General features: G+C 49.3%; 1 protein-coding gene across 15 annotated transcripts in view; it reads right to left on the bottom strand.

Moving 5' to 3' along the window:
- Positions 1–15,342, bottom strand: part of Ebf3 (EBF transcription factor 3) — a 117,171-nt gene extending 101,829 nt beyond the window's left edge. For 5 of the 15 annotated variants that reach the window (XM_027409086.2, XM_027409093.2, XM_027409096.2 and 2 more), the window contains exons 1-6: positions 15,086–15,340; positions 14,824–14,980; positions 14,399–14,462; positions 13,618–13,673; positions 10,620–10,693; positions 8,927–8,995 (exon numbers count right to left, since the gene is read on the bottom strand). In XM_027409086.2, coding sequence (XP_027264887.1) covers positions 8,927–8,995; positions 10,620–10,693; positions 13,618–13,673; positions 14,399–14,462; positions 14,824–14,980; positions 15,086–15,219 — 554 coding nt within the window. In that variant the 5' untranslated portion in view covers positions 15,220–15,340. Of the gene's footprint in view, positions 1–8,926; positions 8,996–10,619; positions 10,694–13,617; positions 13,674–14,398; positions 14,463–14,823; positions 14,981–15,085 lie in introns of all 15 variants that reach the window. The other 10 variants (XM_027409084.2, XM_035442137.1, XM_027409090.2 and 7 more) reach the window with 4 other exon arrangements.
- Positions 15,343–19,915: the final 4,573 nt, after the last annotated feature.

The following is a 19,915-nucleotide window of genomic DNA, read 5'->3' as shown; positions in this document are numbered from 1 at the left end:
GCCAACAACTACACCAAATGCTGAATTCATCCCATTTTTATGCCATGGGGCAGCAGGGTTGCCTTTCCAATAATTTAATCATTCTCCTTTTATGGCCTACATGATTTAAATATTCCAAACAGTATTATTTAGGAAATAAAACCCTAATAAGTGAAATTGAGCTATACCACTTCAATAAATGCTTAATATAAAGTTAAAATGGTTTTAACTTTTTGTAAAGGAGCCAAGAACTTGTGGGGGTGGGGGGCAAGTGGGACATGCAGCTTGCAAAAGCCACAAGAACCCTGAAAACAACTTTCAAAGATGATGGGCAGCATACAAGCTCAGAAATGAAAGAGCTGAACACCAAAGCTTCAAGACTGGAAAGAGAGGAAGAAACTTTTAAAGGGGGAGGGTAGGGGAGAAAAGGAGAGGGGAAGAATGAAAAGAATCACAAAAGAGTTAGCAGTGGGTTCTGAAAGGACACGAGGAAAATTTTAGGGCATGCCACTCCTGGAGGCAACTGGTCTGGAAAGCCTGCTGCCATATTTAGTATGACCCTACCTGTGGCATCCCTGAAGGACAGGGATCCAGGGGCAAATGAGCAAATGCCATGAGTTTGGGAAGGGAGAGAGACACAGAGTGGGACACTGGGAACAAAAGCTAGGACAAGGATACTCTTAGGCAAAGATACATGATGGGAGATACATGTTATCAGACATTAGTCAAACTCCACAGGATGTAAAACACCCAGTGAGCCCTCCAGCCATCTGTGGACATTAGTTAGTATGTATCAGCATTAGTTGGATTGTAACCAATGTCCCATACCCAGAGCGAAATCTTCAGCCTAGGAGCTTAGGACCAAGGAGGAATGGCAAAGGAACTTATCCTTTCAGTTCAGTTTTCTGTCCACCTAAAATGAATTTGGATGCGCAGTCAGGCAGCTCCAGAAGTCCCTGCCTGTGGTCTCTGCTTCCCTGGGTCCACCCACAATGCCCAGACTCCCCTTCTGCCTGCGGGTGGCATTCTACAGAGTTGGGCATAGGGTTCTGAGTGGTGAGGACCTGTTGGAACAGTACTTAGACCCTACATATTAAACCTATGGCACTGAGAGTCTCAACAAGATGCTCAAGGAGGAAGCGTGTCCTCAAGCCAGGGCAGAAACCATCTCTGACTCCAGAACCAGAAAGATGAAATTGACTTGGCTGGAAGGGGCACCCTCTCCAACGGGCTATAGTTGTCTTGTTCCTAATGACAGGGCCTATCCCTTGTCAAAGTTGGATGACCTACTGGTCCATGCCACCTGTACTCCTGAGGAAGGTGGGGCACATTTCTGGGCCTGTAATCAAATCTTGGGCTGGTACTGTACATGTGTTACCCTCAGATGGCCCTGACCAGGCACAGGCATGACCTGTCTTTTATACAGACTAGAACATCCCCCCTGTACAACTGTCTACAACTTGGACTCTTGGTGAAACCCCCAGAAAAGGAGGTATTATGCTCTTATAGGAGCCTATACCATTGGGCCAGCCTCCAAAGTCAAGCATGATTCCCCCCCCCCCCCGGTAAATTCACCATCAGAAGGGCAAATGTTTTGAGGTCCTTGAACACTGCCAAAGTTATGTTTGGTTGTATCACTTTAACATGGCACCCTGCCCTCGATGCTTTCTTCTAAGAGAAAAAGCTGGGAATTACAAGGGGGGGAGGAAGGGGCAGGGGTAGAGCTGGGGCAGGCTAAATCTGCCTGTCAGGGCAAAGGAGGCCTCCTCCCAGATGTGCAGCAGCTCCTGAGTCTTCCAGCAGAGACATGCTGGAGCCGACTTCTTCCGCTAGTGAGGCCTGGGCTCTGTGTCCTGCAACAACACCACCCGAGCCCCTTCCTTTCTGCACATGGTAAACTCATTTCCTAGTGAATTACCGGGAAGGCACTTGGTATGGCCCTGCTGCTTGCAGGGGATGCTCAACATCCATAGACACAGGGCCCCTCCTAGATGTTTTCTAACTGAGTAACCTTCAGTGAAGGAATTGCAGATGGACAGGTTTGAGGGTTTTCCTTTTTTCTTTTTTTTTTTAAGGGTATGAGAAATAAGTGATGCGAAAGCAACTAAAATCAGAGTTCCCCTATGTCCCTACACATTGCTCTTCATCCAATTGCTTGGCAAATTTACAGCATTTACCAATTTTGGCAGATGTGACGAACTGCTTTCTGAATCAAGCGTTTTAGAAAGTGTTCTCGAGGATGCAATGAACATTAGTTACCCCCAAGTCCAAGAAGCTTATAAAATACAAGAAAACCCTTAACCCATAAAATCCCTCCACTTATTTTTCTAAATGATAGCCATATTTTTATTTTAAAGCATTCATAATGCCAGCATAATGTCTCATTATGTAGAGTTTTAACCACAAACATTTTGGAGAGATTTGCCACTAAGATAAACAAACAGGAGGAGCGTGTGTTCTGGCGAGCAGTCGGGAGCGGAGGGGTGAATGGTTTTCATTTTCTTGGAGTGCAAGCTAAGGCAGTTCTGCCAAGTACAGGTTAAGCTCCTCCAGTTCTCACTTCCTGTACCCCCACTTGTCAATCACTTCCTGTCTGCCACGACAATCTCCATCATTAGAGCCTGGAATTTTTATCTCCTCCAACATGCCTCCCGTTGCTACTGAGAGTTTGAATTCTGATAAATTATTCACCATCTTTGAAAAGTAACCGAAAATTATAGCATCAACTTGAGCCACCTATATCTGGGGAAGATCGCCCTCCTCCCTGGGTGCGCCCCACATGCTTCCAGGAGGCCAGTTTCTCCTGCGTTCTCCAGCGTCACAAGAAGGCCTCTGGCCAGCCCCAATTATCTTCTGGTGCACAGAGCGTAATTATTTGCTTCCTGTAAGCATGCGTAACAGAACTCTGAGTTTGGACGGCTTTCCATACGGTAATCCAATTCGTCCATGCCGTCCTAACACGATTACAGGCACTGGCTATATCTTTGCTCTTCACCTGATAAGGCTGCCGCAGAGGCGCGGGATGGTCTGCGTCAACATCCCTCCTGGAGTATCGTTTCTGACAGCCCTCCCTCCGGCCCCTCCCTCCGGCCCTGCATTTTCATAGCAATGGCTGCCTGCCCCTAACAGGCAGCCCCACACAGCTTCAGCCCTTGAAAGAGCTGATGAGAATCTGAGCTGGTTAGGAGTGCTGTGGAAGTCATTGTGGGCCTGTGGCTTCTTTTCCAACCCAGCTCCACTGGCCTGGCCTGGTCACCCTGTAAGGCCTTATCCAGCCAGACCAGGCAGCCATAAATCTCTGCAAGCCTCCTCAGCCTAGAGCAGAGATGTAAACCCTAGGCCTGATGCTGGCCCTGACACCCTACTCACGGTGACGCACACCATCGGCATATACAAAGATGTGCCATGCCTGCCACACAGTTGTGGCAGGGTGATGGACACAGAAGCATGCAGACAAAGTGGGCACTGTTCCTGGTGCCGCCCTATCAAAATAAAAGAATGACACTGGTGACACTGTGATTCTGTTAAGCTGCTCTTCCTTTTCTGTTTATTTTCAGGAGTTTATTTAAAAAAAAATATTAAGGGATGAATGAATGTGGTGAACTTTTTGCCTCTCTCCATTGGCATACCAGGGAATAAAACAGCCATTCACACCTGAGCCTGGCTGAGCCAAGTGGGGCTCGTGCCAACCAGAATCAGAGTCTTTGTAGCCACTCCATTCATCCAGAGTGCATTTTAATATTGCCAAATATCTAGCCAATATTTTCCCTTCTCTGAAGTCCCCATGTATTAAAACAGACCCAGAACCAAAGAGTGTCTCAGCTTCCCAGCCAAGGCCAAGAGGAGGACTCCAGGGTTTCGAGGCCTGTTTGATGATAATTATATTCACTTTCAAGAAAACTGAGAAGGAAAAATTAACAGCAAACTATGCTGTTCTTGCTGTATTATGCATACAGAATGACAGTCCATCATTTCAGAAGTTATCAAACAGGTCTCCATTTTGCCGGTTATCCAAATGCTGCTGAATAGAAAACCTTGGGTTCCCTAAATGATGTGTAATTAAAATTATTTTTAAAATCCTCCTTGACAGGCCGAGGCTTAGCCAAAATGTAAATGACATTAAAGAAGACAATGAATTTAATTTTATTTAATGTCCCTTTTTGCAGATCCTCATTTACATAGCATTTTTAACAAAAGCGTTGACCTTATAAACGCTGGCATTTGTACAGCTTCGCCGAGTTGGATTTAATCATGCTCGTGCAAGGCCATGAGGGAGGGAGCTTTAAGTTCTCCGCTTGGAGATGGAGTAGGAATAAAAACATCGGGACTGGTCAAATGTTTATCCACCCTGCTTCTGAAAACAACCTGACAAGAAGATGTAAGGGGCTAGGGAATAACCCGGTGCTGTTTGTAAGGCTTGGTAATAATCATACATAATCGTTTGGAAATATAGCTAATAAAAAATATAATGAGTGTTCAGCAAAATCGGCATTAGGCCCAAATTACATGATATTAATACTTGAACAGGTGCAGAAAGGAGCTTTAAATGAGGTAAATGAATAAATTGTCCCAGAGCACAACTGTGTGTGCTGACAAAAAGTCAATCCCATGAATAATTCAGCAAGCAGGACTGCCAGCAAAGGTCGGCTCTCTTTGACCTTTGTGACAGGAAGTGAAAGGAAACACTGTTGACTAAAAAAAGGAGAGAAAGGAGAGAGAGAGTAGGGAAGGAAAAAAGAAAAAGAAAACCTCCAGTCCTTTTGGGCTACCGTTCTGCAATCACTTTAAAGGTGTAAACTTAAAACACACAAATGAATCAAAGCATGGCTCTGGAAGGCTGAGAGGGAGCACAGAGCTAAAATCTCTGGTACTTACACCCTCGGACCAGAGACGGTGTGAAATCGCAGACAATGAGAGGTTAAGCAAATAATGTTTTTCTACAACCCAATGTCAATTATGTATAAAAATCTGAGGTCAGCTGAAAAGTATTTTCAGAGCCCACAGGGCTGAAATTCTGTAACAGCTGTTAAATATGACAAAACTTCATGCACGCCCCCCCCCCAAAAGAAAAACTACAGCCATTCCAAACTCTGTATGAAAGAAAATAGGATAAACAGATGTCTGGCTCCCAGACAGGAAAGTAGGACAGACTTGGAATGATAAGTCTCCCAAACTCTATAGACTAATGCCAGATTTATTGGGGAGGGGGCACTGCCTGCTGCAGAGATGCCAGCGAGCAGGACGCCAGAGACAGTGCCATCTGGAACCGCCCTGCAGAGCATGCTCTCAGTTGCACACGGCCCATGGTGTGCAGCCAGCCTAAGTGGGCAGCCGCATTGCCCTGCTCCTGAGTCCTCCACAAGCTGCAACAGTTGGACCCTGTGTTTCAGTGCTCCCCAAGCTGAGCGAGGAAGGGGATGGTAAAGTGATGTGCCTTCCCCAGGCATTTGCAGAGCTCCTGAGGAAACAGACCCGGATGGCACAGGCGAATAATGTGAGCCCAAGTGTGGTTTTGGTTTAGCAGCTACGCCGACATCCTGTAATCACTTGCAGCCCTTGGAATGTACGGGTGAAACAGGAGAGATTTATCTGCTCATATTTGGGATATGTGGACAATGGGTGTTCCTAATGAAGACCATCTGCTTTTGTGTTTTCCCAGAAAACATTATTTCATGAGGAAAATAATACTCCCTTCCTCCTCAGCAATACCATAAAAATGCATGCATGTATATGTGAATGTGTATGCATTTGCATACATACACTTGCATATGTGAGGTGGCTTGGCTGTGTGTGTGTGTGTGTGTGTGTGTGTGTGTGTGTGTGTGTGTGTGTGTATGAGGAGGTAGGCCTGCTTTCTTGCATCTGGCTCTTTGTAGGTCAATTCAGTGTATGCAGATATGCTCCTATGTTGTCCCTTATAGGCCATACCTTGACAATGGTATGTTCCTTCACAACTTGGCAAGTTGCTAAATTATTTTAAATACATGGAACTATAAAAAAAAATGTTTCTCCAACAGTGTTTTATGTGGGAAAAAAAACCAGTCCACATAAGGAAAAGCTTCACAATAAATAAAAAGATTTCTAATGGGAGACATCCTTACTGCCCCCCCTTACTCTGAAGTGTCTTCCATGCCATTTGTAAGTATCTAATACTTCTGAAAGATAACTAAACTAAATTGTGTAATTAATTGATTTAAGGCATCAGGGCCTATAGAATGTGATTACCCTGCCAGAGCAGGGAGCTTACTTCCCTGTTCTCATAACACACAAAGCGGTCTCAACGTGTGGAAGAGCTTGGTGTGGGTTGGAGCAAACGTGGGTCCATTGATCTCAATTCAGGTTGGAATTATTGGTTTATATCCTCAGGACAAATATGCTTTATCTGGTCAGAACCTACTAAATGTATCCAAAGGCCATAAGGAGCTGGTGAAGCACACTGTATAGAAAGAATTCTTAAGCCAACTAACCAAGTGAGGACAGGGCTGGTGGGGACCTGTAAACTCACCGATCTGGTGGGACATTTTATTCTGCAATACTCAAGAGGAAACCCAGTCTAAAAACTCTACAGGAGCAACTAATTTTCAGAGGCAGTCCACACCCCACAGAAATGATCATCTCTAGGAAACTGAGACACATCTCTGTTGCAAATGACCATACTGCTCCAAAGAAATCGCCTGCTGAAGATGAGTCTCTCTCTTTGATTAACACAAGCTGTCCTAGCAAGCACTAAATTCATTTTTTCCTCTCCTAGAAATATGCCTTAAACTGGAGATAGTGCCAATACCACAATCAGTTCACAGGGATTTACAGCAAGCAGGAAAATGCTACTAGTATTTTGTCATTAAAAATGCTAAAAATGCACACTGTGTTTGTCAGCACATAAAACTATCCTTACCTTAAAATCCCTAACATGGAAGGTGATTAAAAATCCTATAAAATTGTCATATCTTTGAATTTAGAAGCAGAGCAGATTTTTCATCAATAATTAAGACCTCCAAAGCATTTATGCCAAGCGTAAATGGAGCTTCAATCCTCCTTATTCAAATAAACATGGTAAACCCATTAACCAAATGTTTTTACATTTTTCCCTTCCTCTTGCACTTCTAGAATATCAATGATCACATACTTCTCTTAGGTTATAAAGGTATGAGTGGTCTTTGCATATATTTTAATTAAACAAGTATAAGAAAGACCCCCTCAAAAGAGAATTAAAGAGTAAATTTTGTATATCAGAAGAAAGCACACCCATCATGTGATAAAAAACTGAGCCTTGGATGTTATTCGATATCAATGTTCAATAAGTGATTGCACACCAAACAAATCCAAAGTGCTTTTGAAGGGAAAATCACTGTCTACAATGTGAGTCAAACCAACATGGCCTCTCCACCATCATGGCATATTTCTTTTAAGTCTTGATTTAAAAACAAACCACATTTAAAATCTCCAAGTGGAGAGATGAAGCATATTCACAATCTCACATTAAAGGCTAATATGGGCTGCTTTTCAAGCATCTTCCACTCAGACAAGTTTCCAATGGCTGTTTAGTACACTTTCAGCCCATCCAAAATAATAATAAAATAAAATAAGTTCCATCTCAAGACAACAACCCAAAGCTGTATGACTTCCATAGCCAGAACACTGAAACAAATATAATTACATTGATTTCTGTAGCCTCAGTTTTGTAAAGTGTTGAACTTGTTCTCAACTGCCTGAGTGACGGCCACAACTGGTCAGCCCTATTTGATTACTAATAAGAGAGCTGTCCCTTCTGTCAGATACCGAACATTCTCCACTAAGCAAACAGCTATTCCAGCTAGTTAAACATTAGCAATGCTCCCCACCGGTGCCGCAGACTTCTTTAGGCTTAACTCGTGGGGTTTTCCGGGTTTAATTTTTCAGACCCTGGACAGCAAAGTTCATGATCAAAAGATAACTTTGTAATGAAAGCTGCTGAAACTCAACCCCTCTTCAAAACAGTCTAACCCTCTGCCTCACAAAACTGGTGTCATATATACACGTCTAACATTTATTCGATTTGGGTACCAATTTCAAAATCTGCAGTCAATCACACACTGGGCCCCTTGCTGCTCCCCATTGTTGGGAAGAAAGAAATCTCCTGTCCTCCTCAGAATAGCCTGGGTGAGTCAGGAGGGGAGGATGGCAGTGTTTTTGTTGTTTCCACTAAGGCAATGCCAAGTGCACATTAGCACCATTAGGACTAATGATTGGTATCTTAAAAGGATGCCACGTTGCCCAAGGAACATGATAAATGGCAAGATGAGGAACAGCAAACCTAAAGAATGCATATAGCTAATCTAGTTATGGAAATTAATGTTGGAAATGTAACCAGCATGTGTAATTAGTTTCAATTATAACAACTTTGGTTTGTTAGTTACATATTTGCTACTTGACATAAAACGACAGCCACAATTGGAAAAAAATTAGGAGACATTTTGCAACTAATTGAGAGCAGATTAAATTCATTCTACCACTGGGCGATGATTGCAAGAGCACCACCACCCAAGCTTCAACTTCAATGACCATCCAAGATAAAAAATAAATAAATAAATAAATAAATAAATAAATAAATAAATAATGCAAAAAAAGAAAGACTTGTTAACAAATTAGCAGAAAGCATTTTATGACATATCTCTGGGTTTAAAGCCAGAGACTCTCTAGGCATAAAGTGCTCCTCACAGTGAGAGCAGTGGCAGATGAAACTGCTTCCCTTGACAACTCGCAAGCAATTACTGAATCCCCACAGAGCGAGCCACCGGGTTTCCACGTCAACCCACCTGTGCATGATAACACACGCGGACAAATGGTGCAGTGCACAAGATGAGCCCAACACCAGCCTCAAAGCTAAGGAGCCACTGGAAACCAAGCAAGGCAGAGAGTTTTGCTTGTTGCTACCATTTTGTTTTGAAAATAAAGAAGTCATCCTTACCTGTCAATGATTACAGGGTCTGAGGGCGTCTCGTTTCTATTGCCACAACTCTTCTTGTCACAGCACCGGCTGTGGGGCAATTGCAAACATGGCTTTTAGTATTCATCTCAGCTTCCTCTGTCCGACTTGTAACTTTTTTTTTCAAAGTCTGACAATGAAGCGGTAGGAGTCAAGAAAATAGTTTTCCTACTTAGGCAGCTTGACAAATTTCAACCTAGTGAGTTCACATGCTCTTCAGCTAAACTTCTGTTGTAACTTTCTGCCAGAAGGAGAGGAGTTAAACACATCTATTAATACTAGCAGGGTAGCCAGAGCTCCTATACAAATTATGATGCTAAAATGCAGAAAACATGCTGCTGGTGTTTGTCTTTGCAATGAACTGAGGAGAAAAGGCTGGAGGCTGGGGAATAACTTTTCACAGCTTCAGCTTTTGTTTACCTCCAATTGTCAAGCTGTTACTTCTGGAAAAGATGCAAGATGCCACCTCTAACCAATATTTCTTTGGGGCATTTATTAATTATAAGCACAAAAGCATGCATCAATCTATCACAAACGTCTATTGTCGCTTCTTTAAGCCTACCTTTAACTCTGTTATTGAAACTTTAATTAAGGCAGAAACGAAACAAAAATGTTATGCTTCTCGCATTTTAAAAAAGCATACTTGTATAATGGTTACATGTCTAAATTAGCTAAATTAACACCATATGGTAGGCAAAGTATATAAAGCCTTTTAAAGCTGACAGCTAAAGTGATTAAAGAAAGTCTACAGTCTTCCACTTAGAGCTTAAATCACATCTGTGCGCTTTCTATGTTAATTGCTGTACATGCAGAAGTGGATAATAAAGAAATTCCACTTTATTGGTTGTAATTTATATTTATTACCTGATATGAGAAAAAGTCAGCTTTTGTATATTGGTGCTGTAACAATACCTCTGCTCAGAAGTGGCATTCAGGCAACAGGCACCATAGCCTAGGAGAGTATGCCCCTCAGAGTACGGGGCCTGCTACTGTAGGCTGCAAGCCTGCACAACCTTTCCTTATTATTCCTTGCAACTATATTTCACATGCCACACATACAAAGTCAATGATGCGTTTTTATTCGCCATGTAGGGGCGAAACTCTTGTGGTAGTTAGAAAAAAAACAGGTGGGAAATTGCTCTTCTGACAGAGATCTCAAGTAACGGCACGCTATCTAACAACAATATGAACGATGCATCGCTGCTCTAGGGAAGAGGTTAACTGACAGAATCACAATCCAATTCTCACATACACGAGCTCTGTAATAAGTACAAAAGGCTTTCCTTTTTATCAATAACAGACAATTGTACGTCTCCGGATGCGAGCGTCGGAGAAGGAAGTAGTCAAATGAGTCCCAGTGAACTCTGACTCCTGCGCGAGGACAGAGGCATCCCCTGGTCTGTTTTCTTTCTTTCTCTCTTTCTTTCTTTTTTTTTAACTATATTGCACGACGCGGCCAATATATTAATCCGCTCGGCTGAGCAGCGGGTCGCACTGACCATCATCACTGATGGGGAAATGAGGTCGGACGCTGCTTTGGCCCAGCCTGGGGCCTCCGGCCTACTAGGTTTCACTGGATGCCCTCTCTCCCGCAGTTGGGTGGGGTGACCGGCGCCTGCAAGCGTCCCTGCGTAGACTCGACTGGCGCCGGGGCCGCCCGCCTCCCAGGGCTCACCTGCACATGATCTCATGGGTCAGCAGCACGCGGCACATCTCCGGGTTCTTGTCCTGGCCTTCATAAACGATGGCCTGCGTGGGGGACAAGAAGAGGGGTCATGCCAAGACCAGGGGTCACGCAGAGCCTGCGGCTTCGGCGCCAAACCACCATGGGCACTGCAGGCCTTGCGGGTGGCAGGTGCACAGCCCCTGAGGGGAGGCGACCGGTATAACAGACCACCCTCCCACCCAGCCACCCTAGGCACGGAGCCAGGCCTCAGAGGCCTCGCACTGCCTGCTTGCCGAATTCTTCCCATGAGCGCACGCCGGGCCTGGATTCCAGGGGACTGCGGGGAGGGCAAGGCAGGGTATGCCAAGACCAGGGTACAGCCTGAGAGGGCGCACGGACTCCCAACCCCGCTTCTAGTGCCTGGGCCATGGCAGCCTGGCGGTCTCCTCTGGCCATTGTCTACACTAAGGCCCAATCGCTCTGTCGGAAGAAGCCGATTATAGTACGATGAGACTACAGAAAGCCAAGAAGTCGCAAGGCGCAGGAGCAACCCTCCTCGCCCTATGAGACGCTGCCCTGGCCGGGTCGCAGCCCTCAGCCCTGAGCTCTGCTCTCCCCCACCCCACCCGGAGCTCTAGCGGAGGCCCGCGGCTTGGGCTGCGTGGCTCGGCGTCCCGGACCAGCGGGAAGCCGTGCACAGCGGCCGCACGTGTTCGCACCACGCCGGGGAGCTGACGGCCCGCAGGAGGGCCCGTGCCCGGGGCGCCCCTGCCCGCCGGCCACGTGCTCCTCGCCCGATGATATTTGGAAAGAAAGTGCTAATGGCCAATCTGGTGTTTATTTTCAAAGTGCTAACAATGATTTTTCTCGGGTAAAAAGGCAGTGTCTGCGCGCACGCTCGGGTGGGTTTTGAGCAGAGGCTCCGCCAGATGGTGCGAAGCCCTAGGTGCGCTCACGCCGGCGCCCAGCCCGGCTCCACCGCCGGGAGCCGCAGCTCGGCCGCCCTCGCCGCCGCCCGACTCGCCCAAAGAAGAGGAGAAAAGGCTACTGGGGGAGGGGCGGGAGGCGGGGGCCGCCAGCCGCAGGTTCCGGGCAGAAAATTCCTCCGAGGGGGAGGGCTGCCCTCTCGGCAGTTCCCGCCCCCCCCCTTGGAAATTACTTCCAATGTCCTCCGGCACTTTCCTGCACTTCCAAGCGGACAAAGCCCTTTCTGCTAGGAGTCCGGGACTGGCTTCCTGGGAAGAGGGGAGAGTCTAACCTCCGTCCGCGGCCTGAAGCTCAGCCCGTTCGGAACCACAGAAGTAGCAGGAGTCACCACAGGCCAACGGGCAGCCTGGGGCTGCTGGGCTATCGGCCTTGGCGACACTAGTACTTCTGAACGAATGGCTTGTCCTCCGATGATCCCCGTGTTTATATTTGATTTATTTTTTATTTTGTAGCACAAACAGAAATCCATAAACTGTCGGTTCAGCGCCATTGACTCTTTGATCAGTTACTGGGCTATTTCTTTACTTTTTCCCCCTGTCCCCGTCAGGGAGGAGATTAAATGCCTGTATTTTCTGCACCGTGTACACTGCAAAGATGCTAGACGAAATGGACAATAAAAGTGTACTTTAACCGAAGCCCCCTGCTTCTCCAGTATGTGAGGCACAGAAACTTAGCAGCGCCGGTAAAACCCTCCTAATTAGACTACAGCGATTCGCAAAACCTTCTGCCCAACATACAAAGGAAATAAAGGAAGCCTGACAAACAGCAGCCGAGTTCCAGAGCTTCTGTGAATCAGTGCAAGGCTGGCAAAGGGCACACCACAGTCTGTGTCCGAAAAACAGGTTTACCTGCCAGATCTCTGCTCTAGGAGAAAAACCACACAGCTCTGCCGTTGTAGACATTAAAATCTCACGCTCTGGCTGCCTAGGTAAGGACAAACTTTTTCAAAGAGAAATAAAATGTGCAGAGTGTGCCCAGAGAATGGGAAGCATGTATGCCAGACTGCAGGAAGCTTGGAGAAGGGCTCTTTCCCAGTTGGTTCACAATTCTGAAAGTTAGCATCAAAAATGAAAAGGCTACTTTCATTTCAAGTGTGAAGCCCAGTTTACAAGTATATTCTAATTTCTAAAGGAATCAGTGCAGGGTGTGTTTAATTTAGGAATTCTATACACATCCACCCAACACTCTGTTTTAAGAAAATGGAAATAACATTTTTAAAACAATAACACATCACCCAGGACAACATTAGCAGCCAGAGACTGAACACCGTCAAAAAGCAATGAGGCGCTTTTCTGCAGTTAATCACATTACTGATAGCCAATAGTTATCATCAGAAAAGTTGACCAAGACAGGTTAAATAATTTAATAAGGAACTGCTTGTAATTATGTTATTTACAAGGTATGACAGAGGGTGGGAGAGAGAGCAGAGCAGTGGATGGGTTTCGGTGACCCCTGGAGCTCAGACTCTGAATTATGGAGATGGGGGGCTGAGAGGTGAAGATGGACTAGAGGAGAACAAGGTGACTTTTCACCCTAGCACATTTAACTTTTAAATCCAAACACACGTCTCGTGTTACTAGACCATGACACTAGAAAGGAGGAGGGAAAATAACTAATCGAGCTTAACTCGATGAGCTTTGGGACAGAGTTGGTTGCCTTTGCAGGGGGGAGGGATCAATGAAATTATTCCAAGCAGAGAAAGAAACATTTAAAAATAAACAAGGGGGTCTTGAAATTTTTCTGTCAAATATTAATTACCATAATTAATTAAGACAGAGTTTGATTCCAATCACAAGTCATTTAATAAAGCATATATGTCCTGCTTTAATGACAGCATAAACTATTGTACCAACCGCTCCATTTATTCCAATAAATATGGAATTCTCATTAGCATGTCAAGGAAGCGAAATGAAAAACAAATACAGGAGATCCATTTGTCAGTCTGCTCTCTCCACCCCAGGACAACCCCAGCTCAGCAGAAAGGACAAAACAATGAGTACAGAGGCGTAAACTTTCTCACCTGCTTGGTCATTGAATCTATGAGGCGGACATAGAGATCTTGCTCTGTTCTGACGCCTGTGGCAGGAGAAAAACAAAAAACAAAAAAACAGAAATTCTCAGCAAGATTTTAGCCTGAACCTCAAGAGGGACAACCGGTCCTCGGCAAGCCAGTGCCTGGGACTACTGCCTCCACGGGGCAGCAAAGCTTTAAGGCAATCCCTACAAAATTGGGAGGGAGACAGAAAACCCCAGTCGCCTCTGACATTTTTCTTTTCTTAATTAAGAGTCTCGGGACTCTTAGGGTTTGCATTTGGAGGTATAAGAAGTCTGCCTGGCAGAGAGCAGGCCTGCGTGCAGCTCTGGGCCCATATGGTCATTTATTTTTCGAAAAGAGAATGCACCTATGGAAACAGAGTCCGAACTCCTTCCAGAGCCTCTAGAGGGTTTTTCTCTTTCTAAATCGTGCACAGGAAGTAAGTTATGCTCAGCTTATGGAGCTACCCCCATCTCAATAATTAACATTAATTTGCAAAATTGAAAAAAGTCACTTAAAAGTGATGTTCTGCAGGAGCCCTTATCGATCCCCCTTTTACTTTCTACTTCAAGCCCCACCGGTTAATCATGTGAAGTGCCATCGACTTATCGATCGTTTATGTTTTGTTTTCCTTCTATGCCATGAGAAGATTTCGTGTTTACACCCATGTCATTTTAATCTCAAAATCTTTATGTCCTGTAACCATCGCGGGAAGGGAGAGTCAGCGCACAGGGCCAGAGGGCAGTCAGCAGGCAGCGGTACTCACCATTGCTGTACAGTAGCTGCAGCTTATAGTGAATGCCGTTGTTGGTTTTCTCGTTGTTCGGCTCCTGAAAGCAACGATAAATAATTGCATTTAGCGTGGCCGCGTCAGGCGCGGTCACCGCGCTCCGGTCCCCCTCCAGGATCGAGGCCCCTCGGCCTCACACACTGCAGGCAGGATTCCTGGCTTGCAGCTACGCGGTGATGTCACTTTTCCTGCCGCAAGCCCAGCGTTCCCCTCGCCCCCAGTGAGTCCGAGGGCACAGAGAAGTTGCCCGGCCCTTGGCGGGGCCAGTGAGACCGCACGTGGCGGCGGGGTCGCCGAGCAGAGCGCTCCCGCCGCCGAGGGGAGCACTCGGACCCCGTGAGTGGGCACCGACTGCCCCCTACTCCTGGAGAGGGAGGGTGCTATCGCCAGCCAGCACTTACTTTCTCTTTCTCCACAAAGTCCACAAAAGCGGTCCTTTCGATCTCCACCGGCTGCCCCTGCCTGTCGTAGAGCGCCAGCACGAAGTGGAAGAAATTGGATTTCCGGAGGTTGGAAGGCGGCTGCTTCTCGAAGTGCGCCCGCGCCAGCCCCACGCCGCTGCAGGAGGAAAGGGACAGCGGCCCGGTGAGCAGCGCGGCGCTGGCCGGAGGAGGGGGCCGGGCCGGGCCGGGGCCAGGGCGCGCGGGGGCGGCCGGTACGTACCTCTGGGCGGCCGTGTTGGCGTCCACCACGCCTGCCGTGTGCATCCACGAGCGCACCGGGTTCATGCCGCTGCCCAGCGGCTCCTCCTTCATGGTCGTCCCCCCGCGCGGAATATTCTCCTGAATCCCAAACATGAACACTGCTGGCGGCGGCCGCGGCTCCCAGCCGAAAGCGCGTCCGCAGTCGGCGGCGCTCGGGGCTCGGCGGCAGGAGGCTGCCCTGGCCGCCCTGGCCCTGCTCGGCGCCTGCGGTCGGCCGCGCCGGCTTCAGCCCGTCCCGGGCAGGCGCGGCATACACCGGCGGCCGGGGCTGCGGACGGCGGGACGCAGGCGGGCTGCACCGGCGGCTGCGCGGCGCTTCGGAGGAGCAGGGGCGCGGTGGACGCGGTGGCCGCGGCGGCGCTTGTTGTTGTTGTTGTTTGCAGACGCGCTCAACGTGGTGTCATCCTAGCCAGGCGGCGTCCGCGGCTGCAGGACACTGCGGGATCGCCCGCTTCTGGCGCGGCCCGCCTGCTCCAAAGACAAATAAACGGGGCAGTGAGTGCCGCGGCGCAGTCCCGGGCGCAGGCGGGGCGCGGCGGGGCCTGGAGCGGCGCGCGCAGCGGACGGAGGCGCACAAAACTCAGCCCTCTCTCCCCGAGGAATGGACCCTTTCCCGGGAGCCAAAACTCGAAGCCCCCGGGAGCGGCGCTGTCAGAGGGTGACGTCGGGGGGCGGTGCCTGCGCCATATATGGGAGCGGCCGCCCCTCGCCGCGCCCGCGCGCCGCCGCCGCGCGCTCGCCGACTGACTGCCTGACGCGCCGCGAGCCGGCCGAGCCCCGCGAGCCCGCGAGCCCGTCGCCGCGAGCGCCACGAGCGCCGCCACCGCCCCCGGCCACGCGCCACGGCTCCTCGAGCCCAGCCGCAGCCGAGGAAGTTACCTCCCGCCCAAATAAATCTCGCAAAGAAACTAGCGCAGCCAGTGCATAAGTGCTGCTTGGCCCGTTATACCTGCCCAAGACCTGCCACACAGTCAAAACACCATGGGCCGGAGGAGGAGCGCCCCAAGTCGCCCACATACATACAATAAATGCCAGGGCAGCACTGGCCCTGGGGCGTCCCAAAGGGAACAGCAGGAAGAGGCTGGAAGTGCGCGCGAGAGGGGATTCCAGGGGAGGGAGGGACAACAACGGACTGGGGGAAGAGGGTGCCTAGTCCCCCTTCCTGTGGCTGCACACACCCCGCCGCCACCAGGGCAAGAGGCGCAGCTCAGTCTGATTTCTAGGCAGACCTAAGGCTGCTGCAGAGCCGGTGTGCCCACGTCTGAGCTCCGCTGGGTGCCCCATGCTTTCTACCCAGGCAGAGCATGCTGAGTGCCTGGCCGGGGTCCACGTCGGAGACAGGCCCCTTCTCCCTCCGAAAGCCATAGGAGCTTCAGGCCCCTGGCCTGTCCTTGGGCGCGGCAGTGACAAAGAAGGCTGGGCCCTCTCTGGGCCGACGGAAAGAGCGCTGGCTCGGCCTCTCAGGCGACCCGGAGCTGGTGTCCAGCCTGTTATGCACTCTGAGCGGTGGCCAGATCTCCCCAGCGCCAACCGCCTGAAAAGCTGAGCAGATGCTTTGGGCGCCAGGGACCCTGCCCTCTGCGCTGCCAGGCCTGAGTGACCCGTCGCTGTGCAGCTTCCCGACCTGGTTTCGAGGAACCGGGAGGGCAGCTGGGAATCCAGCAGCGACCCGGATTCGGTTCCCAGGCGCCCGGCCCGCCCAAAGGAGATCTTGTGCGACGCGAGACAGAAGCCCAAGGGACGACCTGGAGATGTCCCAGGCTCTTTCCTGCCAGGAGAAATAAGGCCCTTCTGGTTTTAAAAGAAGAAGAAGAAGAAAAAGAAAAGGTTTCTGGGTACAAGTGTCACAGGGCAGCCTCTTCCCGCCGGGCCTAGGGTAGCTCTTCCTTTTTTTGTGAATTGGTGGCGTGTGTACGTTAATATTTTAATTAATCGGGAAAATCGAAGTCCGATTTACATTATCTGGGGAGCCCCCACACGCCACTTGGAAGGGGTGAGAGAAAAGATGTGCTGGAAAGCAATCTATTTTGCTGGTGTTGGGGGTTAATGACTATTGCCAAAGATAAGTGAATTATCAAAGCTGTTGCGCCAGTCCCATCTCAAAATCCATTACGGGGCCGGCCGTCTAATTAAATACGTAAGTATAATAAAATCATATTTTATGACTATTTGAGGGTAATGAGATTAGTCTTTAGAAGCGATCGCCACATATTAAAAATGCCACTGTCTATAGAATGTTAATAACCTTAAATCAAAGTGTATGGAAACTCCTCACGATAAATTAAAAGAAAATTTCTGTATTCCTAATAAGCCCGGCGTTTTCCACTCACAGCAGACCCCCGTGCAAGAGGCAACACTTTTCTCCTGGAAAGACAACACAGAATAAAGTTGGCCATGGGTGGAGGGTGAGGTTGAGAGACGCTTTGTCTCTGTGTGTTCCAAAGCTTGGGGGCTCACACAGGGTGATCGACAGGGCCAGCATCAATGACAGAATATGCTAAGTGCCTTTTTAGACAGAGATGAAGTTGGGAAAGGAATACAATGCTTGCTTTGTAGCACACTTCCTAAAATGTCCAGCCTGGGCTGTAGGTGCCCGTCCTTGCGCTAAGGCAAGTGTCATGCTTAAAATCATTTACAGTATCTTTAATTCAGATTACACGCGCCAAGGCGATTTAAATCTGATTACCAAATTAGAAGGTTTAAAAACAAATCCTTCTAAATCTGATACTGTTGACTAAAGAGGGGGAGAAAAACTTCCATAAGCCCGTCACATAAGGTAACGATCCTGCCCCAGAAAGAAAGGGGGTTTTAAACCTTTTTGACAACAAATGCAGCTGCCCCGCTATTTTGGACGATATTAAGCGAAAATGAATGCAAATCTGTGTTCGGCAGCCATCTGGCCCGAAATGGGGGAATCAGCTGTCTCACAACAGGCTCGGAGGCTGAATCCATTTCAGCTCATTTTCTACATCATCTGGTCGCGCACCCAAAGCGTGGAAAATACGGTCTTTATCATTCACCAACTTTATCTTTTTTGTCACTCTACGGCTGGCTCTGAGCTGTGAGCACAAGGTCTCGCCGTCCAGGCAGGGTCTCCACCCTAGCCTGCTGCAGAGGAGTCTGGGTGGGCAGCCCCCATCCCATGCCACCCCCAGATTTTCGATTTGATGGGCAGCGAGGGACAGAGCACCTAAGCCAGACTGTGGGGGAGGGGCTGCCGGTCAAAATCCCCAGAGCCTTGCAAGGTGCTGGGAGCATCTCCCTCAGGAGCCCCGCCCCACACCTCACTATTTCTACGAGAGCTTAGCAGCCAGAATCCAAGAGGACAGTACCAGAGAACTGACTAGTACTTTGAAAGTTGCGCCGACCCGCGCTGGCCAGTGACCTAACCCATTCTCCCAGTCATCTCCTAAGTGTCAGACAGGAGTCCAGGGACCCGGTTGGGAAGGACCCGACCTTTACCGTGGGCCCTGCGGGCTGCGACTGCGGCAGCGATCACTCCGGGCCCCGCGCCCAACGCGATTTGCACGGGTGGCCCTAGAGCTGCCGCCGCCGCCGCTGCCTCCTTGGAGGGTGGGAAGTATTCCTTTTGTGCGGATTTACGGGGAGAGGCTTCAATGAGCCCCCTCGCATTTGCATTTAAATAGCAGCATCAAGCGCTTCGCGTGCCACACACCAGTGGGCTCCCAGATGTCAAGCCGGAGTCAGTCAGATGGCCAGTGCCCAGCTGTCCTCCCTACGTCGTGCCGGAGCAGGCAGTGACCTTAAAGAGACAGCGCTCACCGCCCCTAGAGCCCGGCTCCGGGTGCGGCATGAAAGGCAGCCCTGGAGTCACCACTGTCTTTGGGCATCACCTGAAATCTGGAGGATGGTCCAACCTCCCAGGACCTGCATCCAGACCCACTTGGTGCTGGGTGTCCTGGACGCTGCGCTCCACTAGGTCCTAGTCTCCTGCTCACCCGCTGTTCAGTGTGCACCAGGAAGACACCTCTCCATACCACTCCATTCCCTGTCCCCACTTCGGTGTGGGGCAGGGCTTGGAATGAAGGGGGACTGGTTCTGACCTCTGATCCACCCCCTTCAATTTTTCACCAAATTGTGTCTCAGGGCACTAGGGATACAGGTCACCAGGTGCCGCAGAGGCAGCATCCACCCGGGGTCCAGGGCACCCTGTCTGTGCCCTTTCTTGCTCGACTCACAGCCCAGGGCACCCACCAACCTCCCAACCATCCTTCCAAAAGTAATAAACTCCATTTCCGGCATTGAGAAGCCCCAGCGAGAAACTCCTGGAAGCAGAAGGCCCTGGTGTATCAGAGAACACACAAACTCCAGTAGGATTAGGGGGCACAGGGCTACAGGCCCAAGAAGCTACCTGACTATGTCACTGGAGCCTTCTGGGGTTGTTTTGGATTTTTTTTTTTAAGGGTGAGGCGCAATGAGCCAAAGTCCGCGGTTTTGTGTCCACACCACCAGGACTGAGTTTCAGGAGCCGCCCACCCCCATATCCTCGGTGCCTCCGGGTCAAACTCAGACTGTACGAGTTGCTGGGCCTCCAGCCGGGGAGTCAGGAGCTCATCACAGGCAGAGTCTTACAAAGAACTCCAAAAGGGAGAGCAGGACTGGCTTTGTGCCCGAAGGAAGGAGGCCAGAAAGGCTGGAAGAGGAGCACCAAGGTTTCTGGCACTGTTGACAGGGTGAAACTGCTAAGCGCTGGCTCACACTGACCGCCTCGGGTAGGCTATGGGGCCCCAGACCTCATGGCACAGGGTCACTTTGGCTGGTAAACAGA

This window comes from Cricetulus griseus, chromosome 3, assembly GCF_003668045.3.
Source record: "Cricetulus griseus strain 17A/GY chromosome 3, alternate assembly CriGri-PICRH-1.0, whole genome shotgun sequence".
NCBI lineage: Eukaryota > Metazoa > Chordata > Mammalia > Rodentia > Cricetidae > Cricetulus > Cricetulus griseus.
The sequence above is the reverse complement of the archived record's forward strand: the minus strand, read 5'-3'. Positions and strand labels throughout refer to the sequence as shown.